Genomic DNA, 21,364 nt, shown 5'->3' with positions numbered 1-21,364 from the left:
ACAGGTACGGCGCCGGGGAGGGAAAATTATGCGGAGCCCCGTGGCGAAGCGAAGAAGACGCGATGAAAATTGTTTAATACCGCGGGCATTCTCCGACTTATTTGCCAGCTGTGGCCTTTCTCTAGCCGCACAATGGACTCATTTTTTCACGGATGCCCCGGGATCGCGTCTTCGAGGCACCTTTCGTCCGCGGCGATTCTCGGTAAATAAATAAAAACGCGATAGAGAAACACTTTCATGGCGCTCGAGCGATAAAACCATAACTATCCGCGCGCGACCGTTGCAACTTTATCTCGCGGCCGGCTTCGCGCGGTGTATACAGACTGTACACCTATCGAGTGCGCAGTAAAACCCGCGGCGCTCGTTTCGCGCTCTCCCTCGGGCTTTTCGCTCGAGCTGTGTATTTGCGAATATCCCGGTGCATTGTCTCCGCCGCCGGGCGACGTTTACGCAGCCCGAGAGTGTGTACAGCCGCGAGAGGATCGCCGGCGACCTCGGGTTACCGCAGCCGTGATATCGCCGCACTTTACGCGCTGAGAAATTTCGGGCGTCGAGTGCATGTGGATTGTGCGGATCGTATACACACCCAGTTTTCTTCGGCAGCGCCGCTGTTTTCGGAATCGCGAAATTCAATGAACGTTTTATCGCAGGGCTCCGTTGCAGCGTAAAAAGCGCCGACGCGTGCATAACGCCGTTCGCCAGCGGGGTGTAATGCAAGGCTAATTGAATGGCCGCGCGGCGTTTTTAATCGCATTTCATTGGCCGTATCGGCACAACATTGAGCGGCATCGCGCACTTCAATCTGTCGCGCGAGTTCGAGCGCACAAAGAAATATCGCCCGATACGTATCTTCGTGCAATCGCCCCAGTTTCACTGCGCTGGCTCCCTCTTGCATGCTCAATACCCTTCGAATATGTTGCTATTATATAGCGGCGATTCAGCTGATTCATAAAAACGTTGACCGTTGCGAAACGCCGCGAATTAATATCCCTCGCTGGTGACAAGGTAGGCACATAATATAATCGTTCGCGTAATAGAGGAGAGAAAAGAAGGCGAGGCGATATCTTACACTGATTTTTCTCTAGCCTACGCAGGCCGGGGCTCGTGTAACCGAGCTTACGCGCACGAGCGGAGCTACTTTTACATTAATGTATAATAATCGAGGACACCCACCGCAAGCCGGACGCCGGTTACTTAACTCGTCCTAGGCGTAATCATATCGCACTTAATTAGCGGTCGTGAGGCAATGAATCCGAGGTGGCGATCCGCTCAACGCTGCAACGATCCATTCCTGGAAAGTCATATTTTTTGCCTTCTATTCTCGACGCTCGCTCCCTGTACTCCATATAATTACAGCCAATTCCGGGAGCAGCCACGCTTGCGAGCTCTATTTCGAAAGTTGTCAAAAAAGCCGTGGCCGAGTTTTTACGAGCTCAAGCTCGCGTCGAAATTGAAATTGCGAAAAAAATTTAATTAAAACTTCGGGCCAAAGCGCGCGCGAGAGGTAACAAAAACTTTCCTCATAATTAGCAATTAAATTTCGCATGATACAGCGATATTCGCGGGCGCTGGCGCGAAGGATATAATAGAGAGGAATCATCCCGTCACAAACGCTCGCGTGATTTCGCGCTCTGCGTAAATGTACAGCGACCGAAGGCAGGAGTAACGGTGCAGCCGGGAAATTTTCCAATTCTCACTGCAAACCAGCTCCGATATAATATCCCCGTTATGCAGTGTGTACAGGGCAATTTGAAAAAATAATCCGGCCGGATGCTATGTATGCGCATACACTTGAGAAATCCGCGTCTTCCGGTGCCGCGGCAGGAAAAGCCGCGCCGGCGAGACATAATCGCGCTTTATTTATGCAAACCCTCAAAAGCCGCGCAGCAGCATTTGCATGATATCCGCGACAAAGACACGCGGACGTAGTCACGAAGTCGGTCGAATCGATACACACACGCTCGCAGCTCTATGTGCACGTATAAACAGGCTCTCGGCCTCTGCGCCGTCGGATAGAAAAGCCCGCCAACCTGGATTCGCGCGGGCAATTTCGGCGGAGGGTAAACCCGGTGAATTCTGAAAAATAGTCGCTATTGCGCCGCATCCGCGGCGTAGGCGCCTAGGCGGTCACTCGCTCCGCGAACTAGTCCTCTCCCCGTCGAGAGCTGCTGCGCATATAACGCTCGGAATTTCAATAGAGCGAGAATGAGAAACCGGTTCGCGTCGATCCGGCAGCGCGTTCGGTCGACGATCGCGAGGCGCGGCCCCGAGGCCTCTCGCTCTCTCGCTCTCCGCTTCTCTCCTTCTTGGCCTATGCGTTCTGCATTCTGGGCTGCGAAAAGGACGAGGAAGAGGGGCGGCAGAGTCCCGGTTTTATCTCCGCCGAGCTACTCGGGCGCTGCCGCGAGCGAGCACGCAATGCAGCGCGCAGCTGCCGCCGCCGCCGCGCGGCGTATTCACTCACGACTTCTTCACACCTCCGACTAATTAAAAGAACCGTCCTCGGCTTGTTTTTTACCCCCTCCGCCGTGTCCTTTCGCTTTCGCTCGTCCTCTTTCTCCCGCTGCTGCAACTGCTCCCTCTTTATCTCTCTGCGGGCCAGCTCTTCTTTTTTCGCGGGATTCTCGTTTACATCGAGGGGGCCCGGACGCGCCCCGAACACGAGATACGCGCCAAATTTATTTTCCCGTCATATTTCGTACGCAAACGAGCTTACGCACGCGCGCAAGGTGCTCAGCCCGAGTCCGCTTCCTCCGCTCTCTCGGCCGCTGCTACTCGCGATACTGCTTTTAATCACACGCTGCCGCGAGGACGCTGCGCGCATCCATCTCGCTCGCGCTCGGCACATGATGCATCTCGGGCCCGAGCGCAGCCAGGCAAATTATAAGGCAGCGCGGTGGGGCCAGGAACCGCTGCCGTTGCGCCAGATAAGCCCGCCGATGAATTTTCGGGGTTATCGGCAGATGCGGCCGAGGTGCTGATTCGAAATTCGAGACGTATCATCAGCGGGAAAAACATCGCTCGGTTCGGCGCGTTGTAATTTGCATGTCAAAATTCGCCGATGCCGGATGGCTATCTATGCGGAATGGCGAGGAAATTGACCGCGTGTGTAATTCGAGTACATTTAATATCGACGAGCCTCGACGTCCGGCGGAATTAAAATGCGCGTCTTTACGATGCCCAAAACGAAGAGCTGCTCCCCCTTTCCGACTCCCCCCCCCCCCCCCCCCGCGGAGTCTATATTTACGCGCGTAAGTATCTCCGCGATCGAGTACAATAAATTATCGCTGATTTTTTGCTCCCCGACTGCTCGGCTCCGATGCCGCATCGAGGAATTAGAATTCCGATACCGGAGTGAGATATCTTTAATAACGACGCTTCTAAATTATCTTCGAAAACGCGAATACGCTGCCGCTGCAAATGAAAGTAAAAATTATGGGCCGTTCACGCCCAGAGTATAATTCGGCTACGGCTTTAATATAATTTAAGCGGACATTTCGTGCGCCGCCGAGCCCGAGCATATGTATACCTTTATTAAGAAATTAAGTTTCGAGCATAATTACTCGTGACTTGCGACCGAACGCGAGCGATTTTATTTTTCCGGCAAAAAATTAATACGATGCATATATCTCGCCTACGTGTACCCGCGACGAGTCTCCTCTCTAATGGCAAATTAATTACACGCTCGCGCGCGAACGTTCATTTATTTTGGCGCACAGAAAGAGGTAGCTTAATGCGTTCGCAGCGAAATCACAATTTCCAATATCGGTGTGCGCGCGCGCGAGATGAACTTTTTTTAAGGCTCAGCTAGAAATTCCCGCGGGATCCATTCGTACGCGGGCTCATTTCGAGCGCCTTTGTTGCAGGAGCGTCATTGTCGACGATACACACGCGCGCGGAATAAAAAGGCAAATAGGGTCGGTGCGCGCCGCGTGCCAGAGACTTTTGTGTATGGATGTCGACGTGCAATTTCATCGATTGCAGCAGCGGCAGCCATTTGTAAAATTCGCGAGTCCTGTCTATCCGCGCGCGTATACTTCCGAGTTTCAGCAGTGACATCGGCGGGACACAAAGCAGGGCTCCATTATTCCCAACTCGCGCAAATTCAACTTTCCCAGTGCGCGTTGTTCGTTGTTTTTCGTGTTGTGCGGATACGCGCCAAAGTTGAAGGCGAAAAACACAGCCGAAGGGCCAGGCTGTAATCGAACGCCTAAATCGCGCTAAAAAATCTGGGTCAACGGTGCAATCTGTTCTACGAGGGGACGCGATACATCGTCGAAATTGCTGTATTCCCGTTTAATTATAATAGGATTCCGCTTGCGCGCGATTGTTTCGTATTCTCGAGTCGATGTAAATTTAAATAAGCGCATTAAACGTACTCGAATTGGATTTCCGGCGCGCAAACGAGTTTCCATCGTCCCGAGCGTTTTTGACGAATAAAATTCATTTTACAGTTCGCAATCGAGTCTCGCTCCGCCGCTCGGCTGATCGAACCTCGAGAGCGCGGCGTGACAGTCATAATTTCCAATTTTCTCCCGCCAAGCCGAGCGCGAACTCGAAAAAACCGCGTTATCTGCGATAATCGCCATCAGGCTCCATTTCCCGCGCGTGTGATCAGCAACCGGACGATCTAACGGCGTCGCAGAGTACTTCATTATATAGTTGCTGGACACATTCGCACTTCTCACGCGGCGGAACGAAAAAGTTGAAAAGTCCCCCCCCCCCCCCTCTTCAAACCTCACGCGTACAGCGTAAAGTTAGTAAGGTTTATTGTGATAATTTATACTGTGATATTTAACATGACTAAATGTGATTTTCTCTTGTAATGGTATTTTTACCAAAGTATTATTTTAATATGTGTAGGACAAATAATTTTACCTTCTAAAATGCTGTAATTATATTTTTATATTTTCTCTCTGTTAGTTTGTGTGAGACACAGTCTTGTGTGATCTCAACGAATTGTATTGTTTTTTGCTTTGAGCAAATAAAGATCTATCTATCTCCTTTTTCCGGCGCGACCGGTAGCGAGTGCAAACTCGCTCGCAAAAAAGAAGCCGAGCAATCGCGCGCGTTAATCTCGCGCATATAATTATACGCGCGTACGCGGCTGCGTACATGTACCCAGGCGCAGCTCGCGTAACGGCAAGAGCCCCGTTACACAAACTTGTCTCCGAGCCGGCGCAGCGAAAAAATGCGCTGCAACGCGAGTCGTTCCCAACGATGCAAACCGCTTAGGCGAGGCTTTTTCCTCCTTCTTTCCGAGCGAAAAAAAGGCCGTGCAATCGTAAACTAGAAAAATCCGCATTATATACGCCTCCGAGACGCACGCGCTGCACACACGCACGGTTCGCTTTTTCCCGGCCCTCGCGGGCATAGGCGTCACGCGCGCGATAGAAAGGCTGCAGCTGAGCATCGACTTATCGTTATTATTCGCGCGCGCGCGCGTAAGTGGAGCGGAACTTATGAGAGAACAAGCCCGAGAGGCGTTGGCGACGACGCGCGAGCAGGCAACTCGATTGTTCTAATCGCGAGCGAGGCATTTGAGAGAATCGGCGCACATCGGCAGTGTTGTCGGGGGAAGACGATCGAGAGTGCGAGCACTTTAATTTACGGAACATTCACTTCCGATTAAAGTCTCTCGGAAGCTCGCGCGAGAAGATAACCCCGCGGCCGGCCCCGGAAAAAATGGATCCTTTGGCTGCGGCTAAGTAAAAGATAGGCGAACCAGCCGCCCGGAGTCATAAAGGAGCGAAGGAGAAAATGCGACCGGCCGGCGCACGCACAAGAAAGGCGTATTACGTATACGCGGGGAGGAAGAGAGAACTCTTGAGAGCCCTGGGAGATATCCCCGATAGGTTTTGTTCCGCGAAGCGGGCGAGCATCGGGTAGCAGGCATCGATAAGCATTTTAAATTTGCCCAGGAGAGAAGGAACGAGCGAGAGAATATTGACCGGGTTCGAAACAGCTGCGAGCGCTAGGCTCATTATGCACGCACGTGCATTTAGATTATCGCGCGCGACAGAGTGCGATTCCCTAGAGACGAGATTAAGCTCTCCGGCCTCTCCTCGCTCTCGCAGATTCGCTCTCCGTCTGCTAATCGAAAATCTCCCGAAGAATACGTTGCGCCAGGAGATGCGATTCCGAATATACTCTTTCTCCGCTCGCGCTCTCGGAGACGCCGCATATAATAAGCGGTGAATATTAATTTGGCCAAAGGACCGGGCCTAGTGCTCGTTTGTACGCCGTAAATGTAGCAGCGCACCGCCGGAATATCTGCATAGAATGGCAACGATGTTTTTTTTTTTTGTTCGCTCGTGCGCACATCATTCGCTCCGTGTGGGACGCCGGGATGTTTATGCGTCCCGCGATGCCGGGCGAATATGGTAATTTGCCAAGTTGTTCAAATTTGCTTTACGTATCAAGCGCCGAGTTAATATTGATGCGCGATAATTGTCGAACAATGTTCGCGAGATAAGAATTTCGTATATCGCGTTGCGCGAATGGGGCAAGACTTAAAGCTCGACGATACATTCTCAAATTATACCTCGGAGAGCCGAACGTCTCGGATTTATTCGGAACATATGGTCGCTGGGGGAGATAATAAGCGCGCTGAATGCTAATTTCGCGGATCCCTAATGCCTATTTATGCCTCCGCAATTTATCGCTCGGCTTTGAATTGTCAAAACTTTCGTTTTTAATACAAGGGTGGCTCTAATTTGCATAGCTCGGTACTCGCGCAACACACAATGGCTCACGGCGGGGTCGTGTCGATAAAGAAATTTGATAAAGTGCGCAACTGCGGCTTCGAACGAGCAGCTGAAAATGCCGGACAAACTGACCGAATCCGCTTATTAAGCCGTAAAATGAGTATTCCATTTTTACGACACTCCCGTTCTCCGGGAGCTCGTGAAGAGCAGTTTGCATTGCACTCCTTTTCGTGTTTATCCAGGCTCCTAAAGACTCGAAAATGTGGTTAACGCGCTCGGCGCCTCAAAGCCCCTTCTCTCTCGATCTCTCTCGCTCGTCGATGGGGATTTGCAGCTCGAGGCATACCGACGCGCAAATATTTGCCCTCGACAATCGAAAATCTTTTGCGCTACAGTCGCGAACGCTCTCGACTGCGTGTTTCATGCCGGGCTTGCGCCTGCAGCGTTGGAGAGAAGACACCACCGGCGGCTCCCGCGAGATGCCTGATACGACCGAGGTGCTGGCCGAATCGCTGGAGAATAGAAACCTCGGCTAAGCCAATAAGGGCCGAACTTTTCGAACTTTGGTCTCGAGAACGACGATGGGCTTTCGAATACCTATACTATAACGCAGCCGCGAAGCTTCTAGCAACGCACAAAGAGGCGAAAAAGGGGGACAGGAGAAGCGCTAGAGACCGGCACTACTCGCGTTTTCTCGCCAACTGCCTCGGCTTTTTTGCCTTCCGGAGAAGCGGCTTCATTTTCGCCTCGCAACAGCGGCGGCGCGAGCAAAATATTTCAGGAATTAAGTACTCCCGCTAGTTAGCCGCGTGTGTTATTACCGACGGGCTTTTTTCGCGTTCGGGATGTATCTGGAGGATATTATCCGCGGCGCGTCTATATATATGTATGAGCCGTCGAGGGACTAATGACTCGGCCGGTGCAGTTGCCGTCGTAAAACCCGCGTGCTCTAGCTCAAGTAAGAAACTGCGCGCGCGCTGCAGCGTAAAATTTGCGCGGCCAGCATTATTGTTGCGCTGGAAATGCGAGTTACGCGCCGGGAGAGCAGCTTCTGAGAGCGACGAAAGTGGAGGACTCGGAATGCCGGTGCGCGCGAAAAAAGCCCCGGCGCGACGCAGGAGTGCTTATTAAACGCTGTATACAGGCTGAATAGAACGATACGGCGCTGCTTCTCGGCGTGTGTACAAAACAAAGTCGCACTTTGCCGCAGTTTCAACGACGCACACGCGCGAATAAAGAGGGAGCAGCGCGAAGGATGAGGCAAGACGCTGGTATTAATTCCATTGTCGGTCGAATGAGGTATCGACTGATCTAATTACGCTCGCGATCTCACGGATAGGAGGCCTGCTCCTCCGCCTCCTCCTTCGCATGCAAATCTCGAGCGGCGCGGCGCATATAGATTTGTAGCGGCTTTAATGGCCGTCGATCGATCTTCATCGAAGCCGAGATGAGCAGCGAGATATGCAATCACTTTGGAACACGGCGAGAGATCGCCGAAGCAATCCATCAAGCAGCCTCTGATGCTCTCTGCCTCGCTCCTCTCTCTCTCTCTCTCTCTCTCTCTTTCTCTCTCTCTCTCTCTCTCTCTCTTTCTTGCTCTCGCTCTCTATCTCTGGACCCGAGAGCGAGCTCATGACGCCGACGCAAGTGCCCCGTGTACAGCATAGCCGTAGGTGGAGAGAAGGAGAGGACGACGCACGCGGATATCTCCTCCGCGCTCTACTCCTTTTGCAGCAGCAGGCGCTGCCAGCTTCCCTTTGATCAGCAGGACTTAATGCGCCGCCGAGGATACGAGAGAGCCTGCGAGCTCTGAATCAGCCCACGAGCCAGAACGGCGGAGAGAGGGAAATCGCTTGTTATTTCCACGTCTATAAAGCTCAAAAAAATAAATATTAGATAGTTGGCAATTTAAATATTCCATGAAATAACTGCAGGTATTACCCAACTCGCGACATACTGCGAATTATCGACGACGAAGGTACACGCGAATTCAGCGAGCGCGCGCTCTCCGTTAGTGTAATGGAGTAGACTCTAGAGTCTATACATCATTATAATCGATGACGCTAGTTTGTATCACTGGTTTGCGCATTTTGCTCCCCAGTATACCATTCCGCCTTTCAATTACACCGTACAGCTCCCTTTATCTATCTGGGGAGCGCGAGAGTACAAGGTGAACCGTATTGTTATTTTGCAACCGATTGCAGCGCGAGAAAAGAGCTAACCGCAAAACGACGGCCCGAAAAGCTCCGTAATTTCGTTTCCCAGCGTTGACCTTCGTACGCAGAAAAGAAAAAATAAGCGTACATATAACGCGATGCTCGAGTGCATGCGCTGCCCCTCGCGCGAAATTCCCGGGTGCCCGCGACACAGCCGGCTCACCGCGGCAGCCGCAGACATATATAATATAAGACGAGCATATAGGAGCATTCGCCTGCGCCGCTGCTCAAACAGTGCCTCCCCTTCTGTCTGGCGTGGCTACACAGGCCAAGCCGTGTGTATCGATTCGCGCGAGTGCATATCAGCGTCACGGAACGCGCGAGAATCGAGAAGCGCATGCAAACATACACACGCGCACACATACTGCACAGAGACAGAGAGGGAGAGAGATACATGTGTGCCTAGGCAGTTTGCTTGGCTGGGTATATACCTCAGCTGTATATAGCCCACGCAGTGCCGCTGCATTGTATACGGGGGACAGCGTGTCTCGCTGCTGCACGCACGCACCAGCTCATAATATATCCTTCCGCGGCCTTGCACTGGCAGGGACAAAAGCCCGAGCCTCGTCCGTAGTTTCTCTTGCTGCCTTGCCCACGCTACTGCTTTGGTTAATCTAAGATTTGTTTCGGCTGACAAATCATCCTTTATACGCGCCCTAGACTGATAGATCGTCTCCGCGGGCAGCTCCTCAGCTTTCTCTCTAACTTGCAAATATTTCAATTAGAAACGAGAGCACACTGCTCAGGCGCCTTTTCGCAACGTATTCGCATAACAACATTTCAGGGGAAAAATTTGAAAATTCAAGGGGTATATTACAAAATAGAAATCGCAGAAGTATTAAAAAAAGTACAAAACGGCAAGGTGATAAAATATATAAAATCAGCAATAAATAGTATAACATGGAAAGTTAGTTCTAGTAGTTTACCAAAACACGTCTGTAGCAACGGCAATACAACGTCGCGTCGCACTCGTGCAGTCAGAAATCCTTTAGCAAGTGACGAATGCATACGGGCGTATTTTTATAGAAATGGCCATCCTTGTAACTGTTGCGGTGCCTTCTGTGAGGTACGATGCATGGACCAGGAGAAGTTTTGATTTTTCCTGTTGAATTAAAATGAATTAGTGATTCGGTCTCAAAACATATTTCAAGAAGTGAAAATGACAGCAAAAAAACCAAAGAAAAAAATAATAACACAGCTGCAATAATGATTAAAAAATTTTATCGTACCATAATTATAAATAAATATGAGAAGCAAAGAATTAACCTCACCAGGAAGTGGCGACTCCTGGTGCATCGGCTTCTCCGTCGTCCGTCAAGTAGCGACTGCATCCGGGGCAGCATCGCCTCCCCCGTAGCGCAAAAACTGCAACGCGCTTGTCCCGTCCGTACCGTACCACCAACCGAGTGTCGAGTAAATGCCCGCGAAGAAGGCGGGGGAGGGGGAGGGGGGACACGGCCAAGTTGACGATAGTTGAACTTGCGTCTTTCTTATCCACTTTTCCGTGGTGTACAGCTCGGCAAATTTTCTGCACGAAAAGTATTAAAATTAATCCCTTTTAGGCTAGACTGAATGCCAAAATCTATTTCAAGATCTCAGAATGGAAAACGAAAAAATACGTTACACAAAAAAATGGCTCATCTAGACACCGTTACAGTGCTTGCCATTCCTCATTACTTGTGAATGAAGTAAATTATGAAATTAAAAAATCCTCTCACCAGAGTGCAGCGACCTGGACGTCAGCACTCAACGCCGTGGCCTTACCGAGGCGCAAGAAGTACAAAAATGCCCGAAGCATTTACTATATACACGTATACGAATTCACACTCTCCGCGCGACGCTCCGCGAGAAAAAAAACCGTTACAAAAGTTTCATCGCCAAAGTCGCGTAAATTATACATAACCGTCACGGATCTCATAGATATAGGGATACTCACTCACCAAGTGCAACGAGTCCAGCAGCATCTCCGTCGCTGTATCACCTTGGATGCGTTTTTTCTTTGTTCCCCCGCCTCCTACTTCTCCGATTACCCGCGAGAAACTGGCGCGAAGGGGAGAGGGTCGCGGTTTTCGCCTCGCCTAAGGATGGCGCCTCTCGCGCCCTCTTTTTCGACCGCCTATCGACCAAGAGATTTTTTCTTTTTTCGCTAAAATCTAACCAAACTAAGCTTCCTTATAAGTTATAACGGTAAAAAAGATTTTTTCCGTGCACAAAAATACCTGCTGGGCGACATAGCTCGTAGGAGACGTCCCGAGTGACACAAAGATTCGCCACTTCCGGTTCGAGATTATCGATTTTACTGGACTTTGCCGCGCAAAGTGAGATTTTGCCCCCGCAGTGCCGGGCCAGCACAGATAAACTCCGCGAGTGCTCTAGAAGTCACCTCGGTGCCTACGACGACGTTTCCCGAGAGGAAATTCATTCCGCTCGCGAGAAAATACAAAATTCATTTTTTGTAAAGGTGGCGCTCGAACGTCAGTTGGAGATTAGTGTAACGGTCGCGCTCGCAAGTCGCAGTTCGCGGTCCGCGGCCACCGCGAGAGCATCTCGCCGGTCGGGTAGGTACGAGTTTTTTTCGCCGGGTTGCTGATTTTTCCTCGTTTTCTACACACATGCGAATCCCGGATCTGCGCAACGAATTAAGAGGTGAGTATGCTAAGCGCTCGAGGGGATTTTTGTTGTTTCGGTGGGAAAATACGACGATTACGTTCAGTTCGATGGAAGACCTGCGAATGCGCGTGCATTTCGACTGAAAGTATGAAATCGCAAAGTTTGGGCTCTTCGGCTATGTTCAGCTGAGAATTTACAGATTCCATATAAGGCGCGGAGGGGGGGGGGCAGCAACGGTCGCGCGGCAACTTGCATGCGGGCTCGCGTCACATTATACCGGCTCATACCTGTTGTGGCGCCAAGCAAGAATTACCTCCCGTTGTGTTTGTTGTGGGTATCCATACTTGGCTGGTTCGTATGATCATTTTATGATTCGATAGAGTTTGTTTAACACTTGATTGGTGAAGGATTAAACGATTCGTCCATCACTGGGATCTTGGTTATTTCGCGGGTGCATTGCATACTCGTGTCGTGTCCTATATACAATATGGGCTTATGTGGCATTTAAGAGGCGCGAGAGAGAATTCCTGTTCTTTACTTATATAATTTGTCAGTTTTTCAGGCGTCACTAAGAAGCTGCATGCACAAAAGCTAGTCAAAGCCAACATTGGATGATACGAAACCTCTCTCAATGGCCCTACCATGCTTCTAGTGTCTTCACACTTAGCTGCCTTCCTATCGACATAAGCAACTGGAAACGCAGCCATCATCTTGCATCTACCTATGTCATGTGGGACTGTAAGTGTAAAATTCTTGTTTTTTTTATCGCTGCTGAATTTATTTTTATGACAATCAAATTCAAGTAATTCAAAGTATCCGTCCAAATTTTTGTTAATTTAAACATTGGTTCTGTTTTTCCAATGGATCAAAAAGTCAGAGGGAAAGAGTGGGTGTCCATGTGAGATACATAAGAGAAGGTAGGGTAAAAGCTCAAAGGTGGAGGGATACCGATTGTCTGGTTGAGCATGCAATTAATCAGGCTATTGATCAAAAACTCTATTTAACCAAGTGTTTGTGGCAAAATACACGTTTAGTATTGACTCAATGTTTGATTTAATTCATGATGTTTTATCTCTATCAAATAAAATGTTAAACTTTCCTTTTTTAGTTATTTTTTAATTATAATAGGTTTCTAATGCAAATTGACCTTTCTAGGTTTAACACGTTCGATGAATGCTCAAGCAAGAAAGTATGGAGGCAAATGGCAAAAGAAATGAGAAGAATGAAGAATGAGAAAGACAGAGAAAGTCAGCAAGGAGGACACGCTAAGACAGAGGCTGCTCCTACATTGGCACTCAAGGTAAAAGATAGAATAAAAGAGAGGAAAAGAGAGATGAGAGTACGAGTGAAGAAGCTTGGGCCTTGATAATTGGCCTTCCTTGCTCTCCCTCTCCTCCGCAAAGACGGAGCCCTCATTACGCCAACTTGTCACAGATTGCTGATAAGTAGATAGTCGTTTGGTCGCTGTAGACGTTCGACTGCACTGCCACGACTCTTCTATCCACTTTTGTCTCTCTCCTTTTCCTTAATCTTGTCTCGTCTTCTTTTTCTCTTTCGCGAAGGTGTGTGTACAGGCAAGCCCGTATTCGTGTGCAAGCCAACACGTTTTCCCTCTCTATTCAAGTTCACGGTTTTATTTTCTCATGGTGGTCCTCCTTGATGGCTCTGTTGTTCGTTTTCTGTCATTTAACCGATCGTCAGTCAACCGTTTCCCCCTTCGATTTGTACAGTTGGTTGTGACTAGTCAGAGAATGGATGAATAAACAAGTAGAATTCAGTTTTGAAAATATTTTTTTTTTCTTAATGAATAACGATGCTTGATATTGCTTGATTTTTTATTTAATTCTTGTTTCATTGTTATTATTTTATTTCTGTACTATTTTGATAAAATCAAAATTTTCTAAAGAAACAAAAATCCTTCACGCTCGATCCAGTACGTTTTTCAATCCTCGACCGCAACTAGTCGCTTGGCGGTCCCCTTAAAACTACTCCTCGTTCACAAGTGCATCCCAAAAAAGAAGCGAATGAGAAGAGGATAAAAAAAGGCACTGAAACCGAGTAAAAAGTTCCTGTCGCCATCCGTGAATGTGTATGGGTAACAAGAGAGAAAGAGAAGAGAGAATCGTGTCGTTGAATCGACTACGACGACAAGGAAGACGACGAGTACGGGAGGACGACCTTCCTGCGCCGATTGCTCCAACTTCGACAATAGCCTTTCCACGTAGATTTACCAATTACATCCCGATCGAGTTACGAGGGCTGCAGATATTCCCTCTCTTCGTCTCTCTTCTCTCCCATCGTCCCTAGAATGGCTCTTGTACTTTTGAACACGATCCTCGCTTATCTCGCTCGCGCTTCCGAGCTTTCTCCTCTCTTCTATTCTATACTCTCTGTATATCGATACACTAGGGGTGGAAGCGAGAGAACTAGAGAGATAGGGTTAAAGCCTCTGCCCTGCAGCTGAAACGCGTTTAATCTGTCGCGCTTCAGGGTACAGAAACCGAGATCCGAGCAGAACGCGGCATCTTTTCTTCGCTTGTTGTATTCTTCATTTGACCCCTTCCTTCTTTCTTTTTCTTTCATGTCTGCGCTTTGCTTCTTTTTCGATCGCAATAATGTATGGATGTCGCAAAAAACGTTCATAGATAAATCGCGGAGAAATCAATCAGACTAATCTGCTGTAAAAATGCGCTCATCAAATCTGCGAGCAGGAACAAGCTGTTTTCGTGCTTCGATACACCCGTTATCAATCGCGCTTGCAACCAGACAATGAACCACAACATCGCTCTTTCGTCTTCTTTTCTCAAAGAAAGCAGTCGCCGCCGAGCACAATTGCCGAAGATAATGAGCTGCCGTTGCTGCCACCGCGATTTGCTCATCCCGTGAATCGCGCGGGAAAAATTCAATAGGTTGGTAGCGTGCAGGTAGACGGCAGAGCGATATTCGATAGCATCCATCACGGAGTCGGCCTTAATAAATCCTATCGGCTGCGCGGACAAGATACAACACGCGCCGGAGAGGCGTGCGGTCGCGCGAGCTAATATTAATTCCGTACTCACGACTGGTCGTGGTCGGTGGTAGCTCTCTCTCCGACGTTCCTATTTTTCCCTGCTTTTCTCCTGCTTCTCTTTTCTCTATCTTCACGGAGGGCGAGAGACTGAGCAGCGCCAAGGCTACCTTCCCGGCTTATTGTTCTTACCGCTATTTCGCTTGCCCACGAATCTTTAATTTTCATTTTAATTTTTTAAGTTTAGGCCCGTACCGTTGTTCCTCGATCTGGAGTATCTCTGTCTACGTGTGCTTTCAATCAAATTAATTTAGTGCTTGGTATATTTCAATTTTATTTTTATCTGAAAATAACGAAGATATTTCTTTTATTCACTTTTTTACTATTGACATAATAAACAATACGCCACAGTTAATCAAATCTCCACTCCATTATTTTATAATAACTTTATTTCAATGAATGATACTACGAATTATACGTATTTGATCGCCATTGTCATGGGCACAATAAATCTCTCTTCATCCTCTTTTCTTCCTTTGGTTCGTTTTTACGACGACGATGCAGGCCACGAGTAGATCTTAGCTCTGTATAGAATACAAGAAAACGCCCACGCGTGCAAGAGAGGAGAACCAGGCAGAAGCAAAGAGTTAAAAGGTCTTTCTCTTTCTGACTTCTCTTTCTCTGTTCTCTATGCAGCGTAATAAAGAGGCCGGCTTAACAGAGCACGGAGGATTAAAAGAAAAAAATTTGAGCAGTCTCAACTGTAAAAAATGCTTCGCATGCACAGTGAAAATTAAATGACACGCTGATTGAATGTTCATTTTTCTTGTCGAGATCACTCTATTTAAACTTTGTCGTTTGACCTATTTTGTTAGATTCGTTTGCATTGAAATATGTATTTGAAACTAATTTTTTGTGTTTTTACAGCTATGGGCGCTCCTGTATGGATATGGAATCCAAATTGATTCGCTTGCTCGTCTATACGTCATTCTTTGGCTACACTTCCTTATTTGTATGGTGTTTCGGAGGATCAAGTTGTTAAAAAAGTAACGAAATCTGAAGATATCATTACCAGCGATGGAAATCATTCATGTAAGTATAAAGTTATAAAAATTTGAAACTTGTTACATAAAACATGTAAGATTTTGTTTTGGGATAAATAGTACTTCTTGTAAATAGTAAGTAAAATCCGATTTTGTGAGGAAGAAACTGAATCTTACTCGCACGCAAATTTGCGTTGGAAAAATACTCCTTCCGTGCAAAAGAAGGAGCATAAGGCGGCTTTAAGGGAGAGAGACGATTGCACGCACGACTAGGTTCTCCCTCGCTTCATAATATGATAAAAGAGCCTTATAATTCGTTGCGCGGGGCGCGAAGGTGCAATATCCGCGACTCTCCATCTCTCTGTTGCCTCTCAAGCGAGCTAATCGAAGTCGGGCGATCGCTCGGACGTTTAATGGGCCCTCGACTCTCGTGCACGCATAGCCTCTCTCTCTCTCTCTCTCTCTCTCTCTCTCTCTCTCTCTCTCTCTCCGCACAGCGTCGCTTCGCTTCATTGTGCGGTCTTCGCGCGCGTTATATATGTACGTACACACACACACAACCGCGTCCGCCGTGACTCGATTGTAATCGAGACGGCCAAGTGCGCCTCGAGCGCTCTGCGTTCACGACGCAAGAATATGGCCCGCATGCGAACGCGCCAGAGATGACACTTGAGCGTGAAATTTAATGGGGACTTTTTTGAAAAATCCCATGGCCTGAGACGTCGCTCTTGTCGCTCTTGCTCTTGCTGTTGCTGTTGGCTGGTGCGAGACTTTTGTAATTCTTTTACTGATGGAGAAAAGAATGGAACGTAGGTTTATGTGTACTCGCGCGCGAGACCTCGAGATTATTAAGTGATTCTTCTTCGTTCGTGCTAAGACGCGGACTCGAATTTCCAAGGGTAGTCGTACTCTCGCTTTCTCTCAGCGCGAGGGTACAAGGCTGATTCTACTGCATGAATTATATGTGTATGAATTACATTTTATTGATTCGTGGACCAAGTTAAGTTGTGCGTTTGCACACAACTTGGTCAACAAGTTTCCCATATAACGATTTTTTGGATTAAATTTTACTTTGTTCATTTTAGACGAATCAAAGGGACTAATTATTCTTAGCATATTAATGTGTATGTTATATTAAAGTATTCAGTATGAAAATACACTATATGCGAATACGCTATATTAATAAATAAATAAATATGCGATAACGAAACAGTAGCAGGCAAAGAACTTGTTCATATATGCGACTATAATAGATTACTGCAATTCGAAAAGGAAACCACACTGAAAAATTTGTTACTCTATTGAAACACGTACAAAGCTCAAGAGTAACGATAACGTTTTATACAACAATTCTATACAAGTGCGCGGCTGCAGTGCAAAAAGCGAAAAAATCGAGCGCGTAACAGCGCTTTATTCGACACAATCTTCGATACCATAAAAGCAATTATAGCTCGGCGAACACGAGCGAAGCAAAGGCACGGCACGTTACACGGCGCGCTCGCTGGCTCGCTTGTGCACTTATTCATCTCTCCCCTTGTCTTTCTCTTTCTCTCTCTCTGGGAAAAGTCATTAAAACGGTGGTCGCCGAGATCGCGGTTTCGCGATGTTGGTTAGGTAAATTGAACTTCACCTTGGCTTCCCCTTCCGCTTTTTCTCGCCTATGGATTTCTAGAAAAGGTGGTGGCGCGTTATTCAATTGATCCGCGTATTGTGAAAATCGCTTATTGAATCGCTCGCAGCAGCGCGTGCACATCCTCTTGCTATCGTGGTCTATGCTGCTGCCCACGCGAATATTGAAGCAAACCGCAAAATAATGTTCGTTGCTACCGCTGGTGCTACCTCCTGGGATAATATTGAAATACTAATAGCTTATAGGATTTTCTTCCTCTCGAACGACTTTCCGGTTGTTATTGGCGCGATGTGCATCGGTCAATGGATTATCGCGAAAAATAAAATTCAACAATTTTTATTTTCACAGCTTACTGGAAAACGGATACTGACATATGAATGTAAATAAATAATCACCCAGATTGCGCAACAATTACGCATTTTACAAGTAAAGATTGAACCTAATCGTTTATTGTAATTTTGCATTAGCTGAAACGGCGTATTCGCCACATTTAACTCCCGCTTTCAGAAAGCTTTCACATGTTTAGTAGCACTTATATTTTATCGTTGCGCGTAAAACAGCCTCCTCGCCTTTTTTTTAATAGTTTCATAGAACACGTGGCACTATAAACCCGGCGATCAACGATTCGTCGTCTCCGTCCTCCTTGTATACTTGTTTCTTTCTTTCTCAGGTTAATCTAAAAAGTCTCATTTCAGATATTTGGGCAGGCTATTCTCTTAAATTGTTTAATGTCCTCGCGTCCTCGTCTTCGTCGTTAAAAGTTAAGATCCGGTCGCGCAAGCTTACATAACAATTACCCGCATAACGACGCACCAATTGAAATAATATTGAGCTCGCGTGTGTATGGCCGCGACTTGCTGCTCGCTGCTACTTTTGACGTAAATAAAGGCAGGCCTTATCAGCCGTTGGAATGTCTTCTGATTCTACAGGCGACTTTGCTGATGAAGTAACCTTAAGAGGAAGGGACTGATTATGTGTTGCGACTACTAGGAATCGAATAAAGCAAAATGTTTTGAACAACTGTTTATAGGGAAAATTTAACATATGGATTTAATTGTACTATGGATGTCAATAGAATGAAATGTGAAATGCTTATTCGCGCTAAATTACATTTGATAAAATGGTTGGAAGCTCAACAGACAGAATTTAATTTCATCAGATGTCTAAAATATTCGTGAAGGAATCCCGTGTTCGTGTTGGTCGTGATGAGGAGAACAGTTAGTATAATTAGAGGTTTTTTATTACCACATAAAACTTTATCTCAAAACAAGGTATCCTGCAGCATTAAGTTTAAGTCGATTCCCAGTAGATCGCCATTTCGATCTTATTTTTACAAAATCAGCAAATGGATAAAAATTTGCGTTTTCAGCGGTATCGCATCGCTGCTATAATTAAATAAAAACTGAATTGTACTTAGTATTCGAGTAATGAAATTCGAACACAGTAAAGCCGTGGCAACCCGCGATTCTGCGAAAATGGATGAATCGTGTTAGCTCTTCACAACCACAGAAGATTCGACAACTATACAGGCTGACAAACAATGTCTCAGCTCTATAAAATTTAACGTACATTTGACTTATTTGTGCACGCAAGATTGGAGACGCGATGACGGCTTGCCTCTTTTTACGATCTCTTTACATTCTTTCTTTTTAATACCTTAAAACGAGGATTCGTCGCTGCTTACGTTCGCTCGAAATCATCTTTTATTCACTTGCTGTGTCTTCCAGTCTCTGAGTCACCTCGTTAAACCGCATCTGTTAATGGCCAGTGCGAAACTCATTATCCGCGCATAAATCAGAAAATCCGGAAATGCCATCAGGTAGTTCTTCAATAAACGCGCGACGCTGTCGCTGACGCCCGTTGCGACTCACGGCTTTCATATTTACGAGCTCTTTCTTACCGCGATTCTGGGTTTTTTCGAGGAATGTAAAGTTGCGTTTCGCGGTAATTATAAAATAAGCGCCGCTGCCACAGAGCCCAAAGATTTAGGATGGAGAAGTATCTGGAACTGCGCGTCTTTTCGTGATCTATTATATCCTTGACTCCCCAACTTTCTCGGTCGGTGAACGTATAAATTTTTTGACCACGCGGGCCTAGCATTAAAAATTTACATTTTATCTCCGAAAATGCTATTGCTCGCCAGATTTATGGAGGCACTCTAAATGGCAGTGAGAATTCGACGAGGTTCCAGCAAGTCGGCGCGTCGAAAAGTATGATAAAAATTGGCAAACAGGAAACGGATCTGTGTACAGTATGAACGACATTTTTTTCTAGTCTAGAAGCTAAATGTACAGGCGCGCGCTATACCCATCTAATAATCCAAAAGGAATTTCTTGAACAGAATGGCAGCGACGATGTTTTAATTGCGAATAATGGTCTTTGCTTTTATAAAGCGGAAGTGGAGCACGTATTTCATGAGCGTGAGTAGGTTCGTAGATCACCCGCACAGGGTTGGACAGGTGCGTTAGATTGTAGACGAGGCTCATCAATCTCGATAGTGCAGTTAGACACACTTCAAAATCAAAGTACAATCACCGCGCGTTGCCTAGTGATGAAATACTATCCTCAATGTGACGCGGACATCGTCATTAAAAAAAGAGTCAGGTACGCCTACGTGTTGCTATTGTCATACGAGCATTCTAACGCCACTATCGTTCACGAGGGTAATTTCAATTGGAAACTAACAAAATAGATCGGAAGACCAAGAATTTTTCACGTATTCTTTTAAGGAATAGTAGCTCAGAAAAATTGTTGACCCAAACTTTCATTTCAGCCATTGATTAATCCCGCGGACCCTCGTCCAGGAGCAGAGCATACTTACGGCGGACGATTCAATATCCGCCGCGCAACAATGTGAGATAAACGAAGGATAATCAAGCGTACGCTCGGTATTATTCATTTTCGAGCTGGATAAATAATCACGGGTGCTGTATCGGCCTGATGGAACATTGTTAAAGAATAAGGCGAGCTGGAGAGCACGCTACCAAGGAAAGTCGAGCAGCGACGGCGGCGGCGGTATTCCCTCGAATTAACGTGATGGAGTGGGCCCCGTATATACGAAATCTCTAATCAAATTGATGCTCCCTCGTTGTGTACCTATTTAGACTCGAATTTCAGGAGATTGCTTTCTCAAAGGAAGAGCGTGCGCGCGAGCTGACTTGGCCCGCTCTCTCTCCCTCTCCCGATCTAATCTCCTCGACGAACGGACACGCGCTCGCGAGTCTCTCTCTCTCTCTCCATCTTATATCCAGGCAGACATCTCGACGTATCTTGCCTACGCCCTTCGTTTGTTTCTTATTTTCTCGCTCGTGACTATCCCCTCTTTTCTTTCTAATTAGACTGAAATCATCCGGGGAGTTTAGCCTGTAAAACTTTGAAAGGAATTATTCTAGAACGAGTGCTTTCCGAATAAATCATCGATCGATGGAAAGCAAATACGCATCACCCACCGATCGATCGATAAAAATGACGTCCACTCGGCGTGGGGTGCGGGAGCTCTGGCTTTGGATCCGACACATAAAACACCTCGACGATACCCATATTTGTTCTCGAGTCCCCTGTGACTGCGAGCACGCCTCCATTACGCACCCGCACATCAAAACAAATCCACAACAGCCATTCTCTCGTGCTTCTCTATATCTACATTATACCCCGTGCGCCTAGCTACCCCTCGCTCGTAATAACCACCATTCCGGCCCATTACAAAGTCAAGCAACCGCCGCCGGAGCCGACATATAGCGAAACTGCTGCGGCAAGTCCAACTTGGCTCTCACGTACGCGTAGCCTTTAAAGGGGGACAACTCTGCCGCCGCCGCCGCCGCCGACGACGACGACGTACCTATACAGAGTTGCTTGCCGATACAGGTTTCCGACGCCGCACGCATTCGCACGCGTATGTGTGTATATAGAGTCGCACTCTCGCGAAGAAAAAGGGAGCAATATAGAGGGAAAGAGACGGAGAGCGGGAGAGCGATCGCAGGGCGGTTCGCTTAATTGCCCCTATCCATCATTACCCCTTCCCCGCCTGCCGCTGCTCCTCTGCTCTGACCGCGATCTTCTTCCCTCTCGCTCACTCCTGGCGTATTTGGGTATCGGCCAGACCGTGCGCAGTGCGATCTTTCTTTCTCGCTCTCTCTCGCTCTCTCTCCCTC

At 47.4% G+C, this 21,364-nt stretch overlaps 2 protein-coding genes across 8 annotated transcripts in view; one reads left to right on the top strand and one right to left on the bottom strand.

The window, feature by feature from the left end:
* Positions 1-11,037, bottom strand: part of LOC103315330 — a 55,080-nt gene extending 44,043 nt beyond the window's left edge. Inside the window, exons 1-3 of one of the 3 annotated variants that reach the window (XR_004227915.2) lie at positions 10,860-11,037; positions 10,195-10,451; positions 9,850-10,025 (exon numbers count right to left, since the gene is read on the bottom strand). Coding sequence is in view for 1 of the 3 variants with exons in the window: in XM_031931930.2 (XP_031787790.1) it covers positions 9,944-10,025; positions 10,195-10,451; positions 10,864-10,887 (363 nt within the window). In the remaining 2 variants the exon portion in view is untranslated. Of the gene's footprint in view, positions 1-9,737; positions 10,026-10,194; positions 10,452-10,859 lie in introns of those variants that run through there. The other 2 variants (XR_004227914.2, XM_031931930.2) reach the window with 2 other exon arrangements.
* A 124-nt stretch (positions 11,038-11,161) lies between these two features.
* Positions 11,162-21,364, top strand: part of LOC103315329 — a 200,480-nt gene continuing 190,277 nt past the window's right edge. The window contains exons 1-5 of one of the 5 annotated variants that reach the window (XM_016986868.2): positions 11,657-11,884; positions 12,088-12,271; positions 12,407-12,450; positions 12,689-12,833; positions 15,468-15,632. In XM_016986868.2, coding sequence (XP_016842357.1) covers positions 12,257-12,271; positions 12,407-12,450; positions 12,689-12,833; positions 15,468-15,590 — 327 coding nt within the window. In that variant the 5' untranslated portion in view covers positions 11,657-11,884; positions 12,088-12,256 and the 3' untranslated portion in view covers positions 15,591-15,632. Of the gene's footprint in view, positions 11,570-11,656; positions 11,885-12,087; positions 12,272-12,406; positions 12,451-12,688; positions 12,834-15,467; positions 15,633-21,364 lie in introns of those variants that run through there. The other 4 variants (XR_004227929.1, XR_004227928.2, XR_004227930.2 and 1 more) reach the window with 4 other exon arrangements.

The sequence above is a fragment of the Nasonia vitripennis genome, chromosome 5 (assembly GCF_009193385.2).
Source record: "Nasonia vitripennis strain AsymCx chromosome 5, Nvit_psr_1.1, whole genome shotgun sequence".
Taxonomy (NCBI): Eukaryota; Metazoa; Arthropoda; class Insecta; order Hymenoptera; family Pteromalidae; genus Nasonia; species Nasonia vitripennis.
This window is presented reverse-complemented; position numbering and strand designations above follow the sequence as displayed.